Here is a 17,227-nt window from a genome sequence, read left to right as displayed (position 1 = left end):
TCTGAAATGACCCCTGACTCCAACTTTTAAGACAACGCGACGTGTTTCATTTTTAATAATGTGTTTTAAAATGTGTTAAATAATGAAAAATCAGGTATCACCATACAGACCACTACTCTACCACAGACACGTTTTAGAGAAGAGAAGGTGAAACCTGGCGGACCTTGGCTCCCACCTTGTTCCTTGAGACGAATGATCTCTGTATCGGATCCGAAACTGTTCCAGGCGGTGCAGTTGTAGATGGTCTGAAAGTCAGCAGGCACTATGTTGCTCATGGTAAGGGTGGACAGCACTCCATCTTCGGTGCTCACTGTCTCCACCGTGTAGCGACCTGACGTCCCAGACTCTAGGACGGTCTCCTTCCATGACCAGGCCTGATGAAGAACACAAGAAACATTGTTGAAGAAACCGACTGTATGCAGGTTTTCCTAAAGACACACTTTTCAATAAATATATTTTTTGTCTACAATGAGACTTGGTCTTTGTATCAGATTAAAGAAAGCTCTGTTTTCTTTCAACTGCTTAACAAGTTTTTACCGGTTGTTCCAGACCCCAGCAGCAGTCTTTCCCATTCGACTGATATTTAAAACAGCGTGGCAATAAAAGTCAAGTCAGAGTAGAAAACGGTGCACAAAGATAAGTACCTACTGTATGCATTTCTATGTAAGCCGCCACAAACCCACCACAAACGCAAGAGCGAGCAATGAATGAGAAATTGGCTCGGAGAGGAGACAGTTTATCTAAGAGTGGTAAATCCTAATTGGATCTGTGGTAACAGGGCATAAGCATGCATTAAATGAGAAATTAAGGGTGTAAGCCTGCCATGTCTAATACTCGTTCACTCATCGAGAGGAAACAAATGATTCGAGATGCAATTTCATTTATTAAACAGATCGTAACTCATGGGTGCTGTGCATTATTGGACCGTGTTTACTGAGTCTAATGGAGTCACAAGAGCCGCGTGACAACGGCGACCGCCTACGCAACAGCTGCAATCCTGTCTGAGCTGAGTCAAGGAGAGAGTCGAGGAACTCACAATGCGGTCCGGGGGTGGTGTGCTACGGATGAAACATTTGATTTGTCCCTTTTCCCCGTGAGGAGCCTGATGAGTCTGTGTGCTGGAGATGGTTGGAGGTCCTGAAGAGACAGAGAGAATGATTATAACAAGACGTTTCTTCTGATTAGTTCCCAGTATGCAAAAGCTTAAGAGGCAGCTCATCAAAACTGTTAATGACAGGACGCTTGAGAGGAGACTACATCCATATCTGTTAAAAGGAATCCATTTGAATCTAAATCAATACTAGGAAGTCGGATGCATTCTTTTATCTGTTGGACGTTTGACAATATTTCAGGCACCAGCCTATTCCATCTAACCGCTCATATTATTTATGCATTTCCTGTGTCTTAAATGAGTTACTCAAGTATGAGACAGGGGGAAGTGGAGTAAAATGCATTTCCCCTCTCTTACTCCTCAATGCGTTTATCAAGTGAATCTTGTGCATCAATAATAAGACTTATTTGTGCAGTGTGTTTACTCAGAAAACACTTAAGGAATTTTCATTTTGAGTGAACCAGCTGGATTTTCTCACTCTCATATCATTCCAGACCTGTTACAAAACTTGTTGACTTACAAAACAACATTGACCCCCATTGACTCCCATGGGATGGACACAGAAGTTACACAGGTTTGCGGGTAAATAAATGATGGCAGAATTTGTATTTTACTATCACCTTAAATGTGACCCTGGATCACAAACAGTCTTAAGTAGCACAGGATTTTTTTTGTTAAAGACAAAAATACATTGTATGGGTCAAAATTATCGATTTTTCTTTTATGCCCCAAATCATTGGAATATTATGTAAAGATTACATTCAATGAAGATACTTTGTAAATTTCCTTCCTTAAATATATAAAAACTTTATTTTTGTGAGTTGATGGCCTGCTACGGTGCCCCTGATTAACAACTTCAAATGCAATTTTCTCAATATTTAGGAGTTTACATTTATGCATATGGCAGACGCTTTTATCCAAACCAACATGCATTGCATTATCCTATACATTTATACATAGATATGTGCAATCCCTTGAGATGGAACAGACAACCTTGCGATGTTGAAGCAATGCTCTTAACACTGAGCTACAGGAAAGCTGTAAACAGTTGTATCTCAGCCAGATATTGTCCTATTCAAAAACTCATACATCAAAAGAAAGCTTATTTGTTCAGACTGGTTTTGTTTACCAGAGTCACAAATAAGCACTGCGCAGCACTAGGCTAGAGCATGTAGCCCAATTTAAATGTCGTAAGTGGTGCCACTCTGAACATACGACACAACATAAAATGTAAAATCAATTATTTCTGTTGGCCCACACTTTGAGAGAGGTGTAAATCTTAAATCGAGGAGGCTTAAGAGGAGGAAAATCACATCTGTAGGATGACACACCTCAGAACTGCCAATCAACCGTGTCGGCGAGATCTTACAGTGGAGTGATAGAAATGTGGCATTAAAGGAAGAGAGACACATTGTGTTGGGTTTGAATGGGGAGACTGTTAAAGGAGTCTCCTGTGGGCTGGTCTATTTAAGAGTTGTTGTAAGGGTGAGGGCGCTAGGCTCTGCTCTTCATTTCCAATCTTGAAAAGAACTGATTTATGGCATGCCGATGTCTCGCGGGGAGATAAGAGTCGACGTGCCAACTGCTAGTCGTTTTCTATGGACGGCAATCAGAACAGTGCCAATGGCAGAGAAATGTTATTTTGAAGAGATAACTGCACAGAGTGTCTCTTCTTGTTTAATTTCAACTTAGAGGTCTTGAACTTTGAACTCTGCCGGCTCACTGAGTTTCCAAAATTGCTCAAAACAAGCGAGGGCGCAAAGTAAAGGGTCACCAATGTTTCTTAAGAGCAACTTTTTGTTTAATGGAGTACCAACCTCAATTCTGCCAAACACACACACAAGATTACAACCAGTCGACCAATCAAGGATCTGCCAATCCTACGCGATGGTGTCTCTCGGCTGATTTGTAATTGCAGTTTATTAACTGTCTCTTATTAGAATAAATTAGCATGCTGATGAGAATCAGGCAGATGGAGATGTAGTGAGGGAAATATCAGGCCGGTGGAGAGAAATGCTACGATTCACACCCCTTCATTAGAAGCTAGAGCTGAGATACCTCGCGCTAATGCGAGCAGGACAGGACGCCCTGAGTGTGTGCATGTTTGTGTGTTTGCATGTGTGTGGTTAATACATTCAGATCATCCCCTGCTGGTAGAGGTAAGGCCGGGGCTTGGTGGCTCAGAAGAATCAGCCGATGGATCAGGCTCTAAATGAGGAATATAATTAGATAGCATTATCAGTCATCCTCAGAATGCCGGGTTTAAGGCACTCCTTAGGGAATGAAAAGGCTGTAGGCTGGGTGAGAGAGAGAGACAGAGTGCAATGATTGTAGGGCGGAGGGTTGCGGCAGCAGGTGGCGTACAAGAGTTATGATGAATAAATTAGCATGGGGCGGCACTGAAGTGAATTAATTTCAAGCGCCATTCATGCATCTCTGTCTACTCGGCAGCCATCTTGAAATGCATATTTATATTCATATATCTTCATATTAGTAAGGACGCATCCACAAGTTGAATGTCTTGGGGGGGGACACGATCAAAAGGGGACAAGGCAGGGGGTGCCATATCTCTGAAAGGGTTTAGAAGAGGGCGTGAACATAAAAAAAGGTTGTGAACCAGTCTAGTCTCCTAGCCTGACCAGTTGACAAGTGGCCAAAACCAACAAGTAGACTAGCTTGAAAAGTAGTCATTTATAATTTACCAAAACTTTTTAAACATTTCTATTTATTGACATAATCTAAAAAATACAAAACAATGTCTAAATAGTCCAAAAAATATTGAACAATTCAACTACATTTAAATATTTTAAAAAACTTTCGAACCATAGCCTGGAACAAGTTGAAGCGCTTAAAGCATTTACTGAAAGTGAATAAAAACTATAACAAAATAAAAATATTTAAACATTATATAGCACTATAAAAAATAAAGCAATGGCTAATTAAGTTCAAATGAAAAAATGTATGAATAAAAGCTTGTTCAAATTTTTCACAAAAACTGCTAAAAATTGAAAACAAAACTATAACAATTCTGGGACAGATTGTTAAAACCTTTGCTTCTTTGAAAGGGTTTGGGAAACCCTGAACATTTTCAGATTTAGGTATTTTCAGATTTAAAATTGCACACACATTTTCAGGATAAAATAACTTTTTTAAACCAAAGGCGGACTTACCTTTTAATGACCACAATATTAAAAGAGGTCGTTTCTTCTGTTTATGTTTTTTACAAATACTTTGTCACTGCCTCACATTTAAAAGTAACCTTATCCTTTGTCTATACCCTTTATTCATCATTTAATCATTTACAATGTATCAAGAAGATTAAGCATAATGAAAAAACGCTTACTAACCACCATGTCTCTGTTCATTTAAGCTTTACCGAAAATATGGCTTTAGCATAGTTACATTATTAACTTCCGCTAAGCACCACAGATTTCTCTCCGCACCACTGTCACCATTTATTTCACTAGCTTTCATTTGCCAAATCATTAATCTGTGGTGATCTGTCTCTTCTGCTCGATCTGTGAGTTGGCAAGGTACTGGAATACTAATGTTTCCGGGGTGTGAGAAAAGTTGAAAATATAAGCACAAAAGAGGGCCCACATAGAGATACCAAAAAGGCTTATTTTACATTTAAATGTATCTGAGTTGATCTGAGCTATAATGTCAGCAAACACAAAAACTCTTGTGTGCATTAATGCAAAAACAAAAATACACAATTACTTTAAATCTGATCAGCAAATGTGCATAAATGTGCCCTTATGTGCCGCATGTAAATCAGACACAAAAACATTTTGGATACATTGGATACATTGGATTAATGTCACTTCGTCATGTATACTTTTATGCACAAATTGGTTCCATTAAACCTATAATGAGTTTGCATGTCACCAAAACCACTCATGAACAATGCGACTTGGAAACATCATGTTTGCAGTTATAAAACTTTCGGATTGCATGTAAACTGTATGATGAAAGGGCTCATGGACTGAGCATGGTCTGCTTATTTCCAAGTTCCATGAATAGCATGCGATCTGTGTTCTCTAGACCCAAGGTCCAGCATCTCAGAAGTATACAAACTGTCAGGCTACTTCCTTTTATATGTGAATTTGATTCAGGACTTTCTGCAGCACTTGCCTTGGGACTGTACTTAAGAAGTTTGTACAATCTGTAATGCTATTCTGTAAATAACCTTTAAATACAAACCAGATTTGATATTTCAAAGTCAATGGCATTCTTTGGATAGAATTAGACTGTGGGGATTTATATTTTAATAGATTGCATATTTGCATTGAGATTATTTATAGGCTACCCATGGGTTTATTTGAGTTATGAGTTTCATCCAAATGAACTCTCAAACAATTACACATTATTTTCCTTTTTAACCAAATGCATTAATGTGTTAATGAAAGGAAAATGTATGAGATTAGTTGCAAAATCTCAACATTGAGTAATGTGTCTGTCGAAAAGTTTAATCTCCCCAGAGGTATTTGTTGTATTAGTAGCCTGAGGCTTGTACTAGAGGCTGTAGTACCAAAGCCAGAATGTTATACATTTGATCTGACCCTAACCCAGACAAACAAATAAACCTGTGCATGCTAACACACACCGAAAATGCAACATAGTGAAAAAACAACATAGTGATTCCTATCCACAAGATCCACAAGCAACATCACAAATAAAATGGACACAATAAGATTTAACACCTCATTCACACTGAAAATACACATGAAGAAATAAGATCTCTATCTGAAAAACTATTTAACACAAAGAAGAAACCAAAGTGCATTCATTAGCTTGTCTTCTGCTAACGGTGTCCCCTGCTAGCTATTTGATTATAATTAAATTACATTGGACCTGAGAGAATGCCAATACTCTTCTGTTTGTATTTTTAGTCTCTGTAGGAGCTCTGGGTTCTAATGGCGTTCAACTAGGAAGAAATATACATTGACTGAATCCAAACGCATGGGTTTAAGTGGTTAGCATAAATTAGCTTTGTTTGTGACTGGGTGTTAACAAAGGTAGATTATCATTTTTCACTTGCTTTGCCTCTTGTCATTTCCCCTCACTGATCAAGGCTTTGAAACAGATCGCTCTGAAATTCAGCAGCTCATCGGGAACGCATGTTGATGAGGAAGATGTGAAGTAATGGGCCGCATTTCCCAACTGCATCTGAACTTGAAACAATCAGCTCCGTTCCACGAGAGTGTCGGCGCCACATGTTGCCACATCAAAGGCTACGCTAGGTGCTCGATGCTAAGTTTCAGATCCAGAAATGAGTTAGCACGTAGCTTGCAGTCCTCTTGTGGCATTAAGAACAAAAGGGCTCCGCATATCGACAAGATACAAAAGAGTTTTGTCCTTTAATATGCTAAAGAAAGAGCAAGGTCAAGAGGTGTAAAATTATACAAAAATAAATCGGATATAATCTTAAAAAAGTTAGAAAAACTGTAATAAATCCATGTAAATCTTACATTTTTTGTAACCTTTAATGCCAACTGGAATTATTTGCATAATCATATACTGTACATAACAAAAGCCCAGGCTTGAAGGGATACTCCAACCAAAAATGAAAATTCTGTTATCATTTACTTAACCTCAAGTTATTTCAAACCTGTATACATCCAAAGATATTTGGAAAAATGTTCCAAATGATTTATGGGGCACTGTTGACTACCATAGTAGGAAAAATATTAAAGAATTTGTTGTTCTGTTAAACAAAAAATTAGATATTTTGAAGAATTTCGGGAAGTAAACTGTTTTTGGGCTACATTGACTACAATTACATTTGTTCTTTATGGAAGTCAAGAATACTAACATTTTTCCAAATATCTTTCTTTTTGTTCAATAGATCAAATAAATGTATACAGGTGTGGAACAACTGGGAGGTAGACTCATTTTTTATTTTTTTGGTGGAGTATCTCTTTAACGTGTTTTGAAAACATTTGCCCAGAAAATATTATCAGAGCCCCTAAATCTTTAGCTGTCCTCATGTTGTTTACAACGGTTTATACAAAGAGATGTGATGACACTACATTAGATCTTTTCACAACTCTCAAGAAATCTTTCTACTTGCGGAAAAACAAACAACATGATAGTATTTATTTTGCACTCTCCGGGAGTCGAAAATGAATGCAAGGCAGAGATATCATTTACTTTATAAAGAACAGCGTGCACTTGATGAGAGTGGATGTCAAATCTAATTTCTGTAATTCCTGAGTTCTCTGTAGGTCTAAAATGAATGTCTAACTTTGCATATTAATGCTATCAGTCATAACGATCCATTATTGATTTATTCTCATTTCGCAGGACAGAACCGCATTAGTGAATCTTCACTTGCGGGAGGAATCCTTCAATGCAAACACAATTGTCACATTGGCTGAACTTCTCTTATTTCCCACTCGCGTCAAATCTGTGGTCCGTGGCAAATAGCTTTGGAGGGAAAGGAGCTTTTAAAAGACGTGTTGGGTTTTGCGAATGAAGGCTGTCGCGTGGCTAATGCATGCTGCCTGAATATCAAGCAGATGTAATGAAGTCATTTATCTGAAAGGAGCGAGTCTCCTGCTATTCTGCTGTGTTCATTAGTCTGTCAGAGCCTGAGAAACGGCATCTCTTACCGAATATAGTCAGCATTAGCAGACAGAAATATCAAACAGAAGGGTAAACGTCAACATCGAATGCTTAAAAAGGCCTAATTTGGGTCACCTGATTTGTCTGCATTTTTCTTATTTACATACACATCTTTTATTCTGCAATAAATGAAGAATTAGTTTTCCACAAACTCTGAAAGAGAAAAGTGATGGACATACCATTTACGGTGAGCGAGACCTCCTTCTCCGCAGCGCCAACGCGAGGGACCACCGCACGGCACACATACTTCCCAGCATCCTCCTGCCTGACGGCCTTCAGCGTCAGAATGTTTTCATTGCTTAGGACCTGTTGTCAAAGATCAAGACATTCAAAAGAAGCACTGAAGCTGGCTGGAGTCAAAACAAACCAGAACTCACAAATGGAAGCAAGGTTTGAGAAAGCTTCTCAATTATTAAATTCCAATTTGGGTCAGATATGGAAGATTGTGTGAACATAGGAGGTGTTGGGGATGGCAAACCAGGAGAGAAATTTCGTCAGAATTTTCATCACGCTGGTGCCAGCACAGAGACCGTGTCACTATATTTCAGTAAGCAATAGGATTGTGGGTACTCCTAATGTTTTCTCTTGCCATCAGGGTTCAGCACAGAATATAAACACTGTCTGTACTCTCCTCTGAATAACGTTTCAGGAAAAAAATTGACCTGTGTTGTGAATCTGCTCAAGAGAACAACAGCTTTGAATTGATAGATCAGAGAGTTATGATGAATAAACCGCATTGAAAATTAAATGAATGGATAAAGTAGCGTAAAAACATTTAAAAAAGTGTTGCCGTACAGTTTGACTAACAGTTTGAAAATGAAAGAAAAATTTCAGCTTGCCATTAGTAATTTTTGAGAATGACATCTCTTATTTTCATTCATAGAAAAATTACACGCATCATTATAACACAGACAAAAAGATACTCTTCAGAAAATCGTGTTTTACAAAAGAAATGAAGCTATAAAGGTAATAAATACTCAAAGGTAAGTCAATTTAAAGTAACTTGTTCAGTCTGATCTCAGACCAGTATTTGCAACCTACCACTCCAGAGCCCCTCTTCATCCATACAATAGTTAAAGATGGGTTTCCTGTCCAAGCACAGTTGAACACGGCATCTGATCCCAGGTCAACCTGTAAAGACTGAGGCTCAGCAGCCATCCGAGGTCCGACTGGAAAGAAACCCAGACCAGATTATAACATAATGTTTTAAGTAAAAGAGGATTATGAACAATACTGATCCAGAGGCGCTCACTGTTTCATTTTTTTACATAATAGACAAATGTAACAGACAGAAGATTTAGAGCTCCATCAAAATGTGAATCAATCAAAATGTGAATCAAACATATTTCAGACTAATTACATATCAAACAATCCAAAACAGGAAGTGCTTCTAGATCGGTGTTTCAATGTCTTAAAAAATATTCTATACACGCCATTGTTGCTGAGATACCAAACTATAAAAGATAAATACTTACAATAGACATCCACGTTCCGACTGATATTGGTACTTCCTAGAGGGTTAGTGACCTCACAAGAAACTGGCTCTGTGAAGAACGAGTGGTCCACGATGACCTCATAGGTGTCTCCAGACACTTCCTTTATGACACTTCCTCCTTTTGCCCACCTACCAAAGATAGAAAGAAATGAAAGGTTAACAATGAAAGAAACACATTTTAAGATGAAGTGTTGTAGGATAGTAGTAAAATATGTTCCTGGATCCACACCATAATCTTGACTTTCATATATGTATATACTTTTTTTTTTTAACTTGAACCCTTAGTACCCGACTAAGATTTGGTTATTAAGATAATGTGATCCGTATCCTTAAGTTCATTTTTAATGTGCTATCAGGTCCACACGTCTAGAGAAATACATTAACCCTCTGTAAGTCTAACTTTCCTTTATAATGGATCCGAAAGAGCCATCGTTACTCTGCCAGATTCACTATCAAAGCAAAGAGGATCCGAATTTAGAGGTTACCATGGCAATAACGGGAAGGCCTGTCTTCTAATCCATCTGTTTCTATCACGGTCATCAATGAAGCATGATAGCTGCCTGTCTGTAGGTGGTTCGACACAGAAAGCAAGAAAGACAAGCACCTTCCCTAGGAGCCAATGTCTTCGAATCTTTTTTTTTGAGCAAATGATGACATTTTTATATGACAAATTATTGAAGTGAGATATCTCTGCATGCTCCAGCATGTGTCTTGCCTGGAGACCAAGTTAACAACACATTCTCCCATTATGCCCAGAGTGGCTGGCAAAAACAAACTTCGAAAATCGAAATGCCTAATCGAAAGTGGCCCCCTACCACATACAACCTCTACAACCCAACGCTAACAAATTGTCATCGCTTTCCGCAAAACAGCGTTCAATTATCTGGAAAGATGTGTCATCTACAGGGCTCGTTTTCTTCCATACTGTCGAAGTAATAGGCTACCTCGCAGCTCAAGTGTGTCACTTGGCCTGTCTACTTTGTGGCAGTAGAAGGTTCGCTGTTGGCGTCTACGCCGGGACAAATTTGTTCGAGCCAAAGCCAATGGAGAATGGGTGTCACAGCCTGACACGCTGGTAAATATTTCAATAAACCAGTACATTCAGTGGCGGTTAACTCCTCGCTGTGGAGAGCCTGAGAGAATCATTGCTTTACAATGGCAGTTTTACATATCAGTACGCTAAAAGCAGCTTGCGAGAACGCTGCCAAAACCCCACAATTCACCTGCTCTGTGGGAGTGAGCGCACAATTCATTACCCCTGCAACTAACTCATACCATCTGCGGGTCCCGATAGAGTGTCATTTACACGATAACGGTCTCCCTCCTGACTAAATTAAAATAAGTAAGGAGAGGAGTTGTAATTGGCCTTGCCGGCTTGCTTGAGAATCATTGTTTCATGTTGTTAACAGAAGCGGCTCGGAACGCAGTCTGCTAAATCTGCATGGGCGCACCTGTGCTACTAAAAATATTCAAATGGGGACAGACGGGCGCCCGTGTCGCCTTCGTCGTCAACATAATTGCTCTGAGGGAGAATATGCAATGCTGTGAAACTTTATATTTATGTGCAATTACAGCAGCAGTCACCTGATATACGTCTACCAGGTGGACTTTTTCATTCCCGTGGTAACACAGACTCAACACTTTTTGTAGCAGCTATCAGAATTATTATCATGCTATGTGCTTTATTAAAAGAAAATAGATTCATAGTCATGCAGTCGGCAGATGATTTTTGGGGTTGCTGGCATGCTCTAGCGATTGAGCCACAAAATCTAGTATATAATGTGTTTTCTGAGCCTGTCTTCAACTTTATTGCTTGATTTATTTTTCTGTTATAATGGCTCTGGTCATGTAGGATAATCAGCACATTCCTTTAATTTACAAAATCGTATTTCTTGCAAAACACAAAAGCGGAAATTAACAATGTGATGAACAGTACTTGTGAAATGCCAAAAAAGCCTCTTGTTCAAAAATCTGAAATAAAAAATTAGGTCTGCATTTTGTTTCAAGGTGCCATTTGCAAATTATTTGATTAAAAATAAAAAAGTTTGTAAAATTTACAAAAGATTCACGATATACACAGCTATACATAATATACCCAACTATATATACTATATATGAAGAGTTGGTCATGTTTTTTATTATGTTATCGTGTTTTTATTGTGTAAGTTAAGCTGTATTTTATAAGTTATTATGTCGTAAATCAAAACAAACCAACTGCAGCTTGATTGATGTTAATTGGAATGCAATTGATCTCATTTTGGAACAAAACTCTTCACGTATAGAATGTAATTTGAGCTGTCAGGAAACAGTTTTACAGTAGATATTTGTTGACTTTTTGACAACCCACATTTTATGTTTCCTTCAGAGATGACAAAAGGGACACAAATGTTATATTGAATTGCAGCTTTAAAGTCACTATTAAACTGACATTTCTCATTTTATGGAGTACTGCAGTATTATTATTTTTTTTTATTAATTTGCCCTCATCATATTGAAAAAAACTTAATTCCCTTCAAATTGAATGTCTTCTTTGCATTTCCCCTCCCCAAGGGGGGTTTGGCTATATCGACGATCCAATGGCCTCCAACAATCCAATGAATTCCTTAGGGATGAAATATAGTTCCGCCCCACTTTTCACCCTTTTTTTCTTGGATATTACTGTTGTAATTTCCGTTACATGTTGACTTCACATCATCACAACATCCCAAAAAATGCTTCTGTTTTAAACTGTTCCCTTAATAGTATTCTTACGTGTAAACATAGCTTTGTGTACTGTGCTTATCAGTGGCTCTTAAGGCAAAAATATGAAATTTTCCCACATTTGTAAATCACTTTGTACAAAAACGTATTCTAAATGTATAAATGTAAATATGTTCCTGCTCTGTGATTATTGAGGCAGGAGTCAGCGGGCAATCATAGAGAACTTTGGCACAGAAACACAAACAGTTTACGTTCAAGTTTGTGTGAAATATTCATTACTAAAACTAGTTTTCCAACAGCATGAAACTCAGGCTGTACAGTCCAAAGGCCTTCATGTTAGTTTTAATTCCACAGGGTGCCAAGCTGTGAGGTCTGGCCAGCAGGAGAGACCCAAATGTTGTGTTGCTTTGCCAGAGCTGATGGATTTAGTGCTGCACATCGACAGAGCCAAAACATCCATGAGCACAGAGGATCCACTGGGCTTCAGCCAGGGTCTTCTAAACAGAACAAACATCATATCCCGATGGAGAGCCAACTTGTGAACTTTTAACACTGTGTAAGAGTCCTTTATTATTTTAGAGTAGAAGGGCAGCCGGTGTCAGGAGGTACAGTACAGAATGTTTGGCATTTTTTTAGGACACATTCTCATATAGTTAAAATATTGTGTCCCCAAATTTTTGCCGACATTTAATAAGCACAATGAAATCATAATAAATTAATTTATAAAAAGGTTAATAAAATAATCAGTTAAAAATAGCATTTCCTAGGATGGCAGCAGATAATATCAAATAATATCTTTCAATTATAATATTTATATTTTTTTCTGTGGAGTTTTAGGTCCAGCCATACCAACTTTTACCCTCACATAAAAAGCAAAAGAGAAACAATGTTCATCTCTGGAGGGTTTTGTTTTGACAGGTTATGATAGACATTCGATATTTGTGTGCAATCCACAACAAAAAAGATTAGATTTTGATGGATTTGATATTTCGGTTTTGTACCGGGACAGCTGACATTTCAATATTCGTCTGAGCGCAGCGGGACATGTGTCTGAGATGATGAGGCTGTCTTCTCAGTCTGGGAACTTGCCACACGCCCGTTCTAGGTTACAATAAAGCTACCGTTCCCTCCATTATGAAACCATCATGACGGCGTCTGTCATTGGCCGATCTCACCGCACGGGACAGACGGCCAAAGTTTCATTTTGTGTTTTGAGATATCGCCCACATCTGCCACTGTTGGTTAGTGCTTCGTGTATCGTTCCGTGGTCGATGAATCATGTCTGGCTGCTTCTGAGCGTCGCTGGGGAGCACGGACATGGAAAACAAACGACGTACCCGTGTGTGCACATCAAATGCTCAGTGAACAAAGCCAGCAGCTCACCATGAGAAGCTGAACAACAAAAACATCAGGACAGAGGCACGCAAGAAGGCCTAACCATCCCTAAAACAGCCTAAACCAGCAAACACAGAAGCTGAAACACTACTGTTATGGTGATGATTGAAGTGAAAACTTGTTTATTTGATAGATGGATCAAAGGGCGTGTTAGCAGTTTTGGGGATTTTTTTGCGTGTGTCAATGTACTAATGACCAGAAATTATATAAGAGATATAAAAATAGCATAGACCAATTAACAAACAAAAATAAATAATAAATAAAAAGCAATATTAGGGCTAGGACTGCAAAATAAAAGTATTTATTCTCATAATATATATGCAAGTAGGTATATATAAATACACACACATGCCTGAATATATTTAATACATTTTCCATGTGTATAATCATTTTTCATATTTCTATATAATTTATATTATATATAAATACTTGATATATCATTTATTTTATTATACATGCATGTGTGTATTTATATATACAGTACATTATAATTAGTCACGACTATTCGTTGTACAGCCTAAGGGCTGTCATACAATTAATTGTGATTTAATCGCATGCAGAATATAAGTTTGTGTTTACATAATATATGTCCATGTTCTGTACATATTAACGTTGTATTGATAAACACATACACATACATATTTAGGAAATTTGCCAATGATTTAAAGGATATTTTTATTTTTTTCTTAAATATATACATGTATGTTTATGTGTTTATGAATACAAAATTTATATGCAGCGTACACAGACATTTATTATGTAAACAAACTTTTGTTCTGGATGCGATTAATCGCTTGACAGGCCTAAAAAATACACAATAAAAGAGAAACAAAATAAAACAAATTGCAGCATGTGTCTTCAAAACATATTTATATAGCAACAAAATATTATTCTTTTCACATATAAACTTAGTATAAAATATTAATCTTATAAATGAGCCACCATTAAGGTTTTCCAAGAAATACTGCGTTCACTGAGACGTAACCTTTGTTTTTTCTGGATTGACAACCGCATATTTTCTCACTCCCGTATTATAAAATGAACTAGACTGGCAATGATCCATATGAATGGGCATGACTTTGGGTACTTACCACTTCTCACCATGCCACATTATGTCAGCGACTCAATAATAGCTTTTCTACTTTAGTCTCTCAATCAATGGGCAACAAAATTACCCCATGTTAATGTCAGTGACGTTTTAAAGCACCATGGACCGTGAGTCCTTGTTGGAAAGCCATCATTAATTCAAACTCTGGCTCTGATATTTTTATTGCTCTCCCACAGTGAAAGTCATCAATGCACGCGTCAATCAAACGACTTATTAAATTCGCTAGCGAGATGCCACAAAATTCTTTCAGATCAATGTCGGCATTCGCTATAGAGCCTGGAGCAATTGTGAAGACAGGAGAGAGAGAGAGGGAGAGAGTGCTGCTCTAGGACAAAAACCATCTGGGCAGAGAGAGACCCTGTCTTTGAAAAGTTATACAAAAAAATCTTTGGCAACTTCAAGTTCATCTTGTTTTGTCCTGTCCTTCAAAATATAAATTCTGATAGCTATGCATCCTCATATGTATTCATTGAGACAGTATAACATTCATGCAAATCAGTGCAGGTGGAAAAGTAACACGTTGCCTCGCATGGAGTCAATACAATATGTCACATTAGGCCATACTGTTATGTCCTTTCTATTGTCTGAAACTCAGACTCAAAACAAAAATGGCCAACGTGTCCGAAAGAGACTTGTGTCTGATCCCAGCATCTGTTGTTTCAAAGAGCCGCAGTCTATCCCAAAGAAACATTGCCCGTTTGTCCACCTGCAACTATGTAGTACACAGGTTTTATTCCCTAGTCTGGCTTGATTCATTGCCGTGCAATTCCCTTCCTTATTGATTTTACTGCTCTTATTTTTCACCTTGTTCTAAAACCCACACAGAAAGGCATGTACTAACAAATCGCCTCGCTATTGGTCCTCCGCAAGGTTGTGCTATATCTCGCGGAAATAAATAACTTGTCTCCTATCCTCATGTTCATCTGTTTGAAGAGGACAGAACGCATTATTCTTAGATATTGGATCAGTATGTCAGAAAGACACATCTTTCTTTTGATTTGAATGCACCTCACTGTTCATCTTGGATACAGTTTGGAGGAAAGTTGCCAAAACGGTGGTTTGAGACGGCTCAAAACATTTTCTAATGTACAATGTAGACTAAATACGAGAAGAGTTTTTGTAATATGGTGATGTGCCAGTCAGATGATAAATGGATGGCAGTTTTATCTAATCATCCTTAGAGGATTCCATATTGTTATAAACCTTTGGAAACGTACTGAATATTTTGTCTTCCAAGATGATGTTTGGTAATAAAATACTATGACGGCTATAGCTGCAAGTCAAAACTTTTGCATCTATATCACCACCTCTGTCTGGAACATGATATTGCAGCTTTTTCTTTAAATAAATATAAGAAAAATGTTACGGAGTCGTACCCAGTTTTGCTCCAAAATTCATAATCTTTATTTGAAGGATTTGTTTTAAATTGATAGTTCACCCAAATAAAAATCATTTATTCATCCTTGCTTCATTTCAAACCTGATTTTCTTTCTTCTACAGAACACAAAAGAAGATATTTTGAGAAATGTCTCAGTGGTTTTGTGTCCATACAATAGACGTCAATGGGAGCCATTGTTGTTTGGTTACCAACTTTCTTTAAAATATCTTCTTTTATGTTCTGAAGAAGAACGAAAGTCATACAGGTTTGGAATGATAAGAGTGTGAGTAAATACTAAAATGATCTTCATTTTAATTCGCCTTTAAGGAACATGTTTGTCTGACCGAACGCAGATGGCAGGCTTGTTGGTGAAATCTGTTTTGAAACACTAATTGTATATCTCCATCTGGTGTCTTACCTGTATTGAGTGACTGGTGGATTAGCTTTGGCTGAACAATGAAACTTCACCAGGTTTCCTTCCAGAACTGGTTGAGGCTCCACAGATAGATTAACCAACGGCAAGTCTGCAGGAAGGAAAAAATAACAGAGACGACTAAAGATCACATCCCAAAAGGCTTTTCACCGACAGGTGAAAATTTACCTCTGCTATTATCTGAGGTAAAGCACATGAAATAATTGCAGTGGTATTACGGCAACATCGAAAGACATTAAAAACCGAGAACAAAGCCAAACAACTAAAGCTCTGTATGTAAACTAATGAGCATCATACCTTTTTATCTTCTTAAATGAGAACTAATTGGAACAATGGTGTAATCACAAAGCATTTCATTACAATTAAAACAAGAAAGAACCAAGCACAACAGCATTTAAATTAGGATATTAATAACAAACAGGCTGTTTACGCAACCATTACCATAATATCTTGTTCTTTCCTTTCTAATTACCTGATTAAATATGTTGTCTAGTTCAAATATTCTTTAACCAAATTACACATTCATGTAAAGGAGAAAAATAAACTAGCAAACACAATTTTACAAAATACATGATCATTAAAGACGCTTGAAAAGGCTTTAGATTTCTGTGACTTCTGTGACTCCTTAGTCCAATTCTAATCTTGAAGTGACAGTGTCACATATAAAGAATGATTAAAAAATATAACAAGAAAGTATTTATTATCACGACAGACTTGGCAGCTTCTTTATACAATAAAAGCTTGATTTAACATATTAGTTTTTAATTATAAAGCAGATCCAGTCCTGGATACTGAATGGCCAATATGCTCCTTGTACCTTTCTGCAAAAATAAGAAGGACATTAAAGGTACGGTGTGTCAAATTTAGCGGCATCTAGTGGTGATGCAGTGAATTGCCCAATCAAAGCACTACGGTGGCTGACACAGAACCAAGATGTCTTCACGTTTTCGCTTGTTTGCTGAAGGAGATACCTTTTTTCG

General features: G+C 37.7%; 1 protein-coding gene across 9 annotated transcripts in view; it reads right to left on the bottom strand.

The window, feature by feature from the left end:
* The window catches only part of kirrel3b (kirre like nephrin family adhesion molecule 3b), a 181,900-nt gene that overhangs the window by 12,475 nt on the left and 152,198 nt on the right, over positions 1–17,227 (bottom strand). For 7 of the 9 annotated variants that reach the window (XM_056766795.1, XM_056766796.1, XM_056766798.1 and 4 more), the window contains 6 exons: positions 16,233–16,338; positions 9,214–9,362; positions 8,780–8,907; positions 7,918–8,044; positions 1,037–1,137; positions 164–374 (listed from right to left, as the gene is read on the bottom strand). In XM_056766795.1, the coding sequence (XP_056622773.1) occupies positions 164–374; positions 1,037–1,137; positions 7,918–8,044; positions 8,780–8,907; positions 9,214–9,362; positions 16,233–16,338 (822 nt within the window). The remainder of the gene's footprint in view (positions 1–163; positions 375–1,036; positions 1,138–7,917; positions 8,045–8,779; positions 8,908–9,213; positions 9,363–16,232; positions 16,339–17,227) is intronic. The other 2 variants (XM_056766797.1, XM_056766799.1) reach the window with 1 other exon arrangement.

Source organism: Triplophysa dalaica, chromosome 14, assembly GCF_015846415.1.
Source record: "Triplophysa dalaica isolate WHDGS20190420 chromosome 14, ASM1584641v1, whole genome shotgun sequence".
Classification (NCBI taxonomy): Eukaryota; Metazoa; Chordata; class Actinopteri; order Cypriniformes; family Nemacheilidae; genus Triplophysa; species Triplophysa dalaica.
This window is presented reverse-complemented; position numbering and strand designations above follow the sequence as displayed.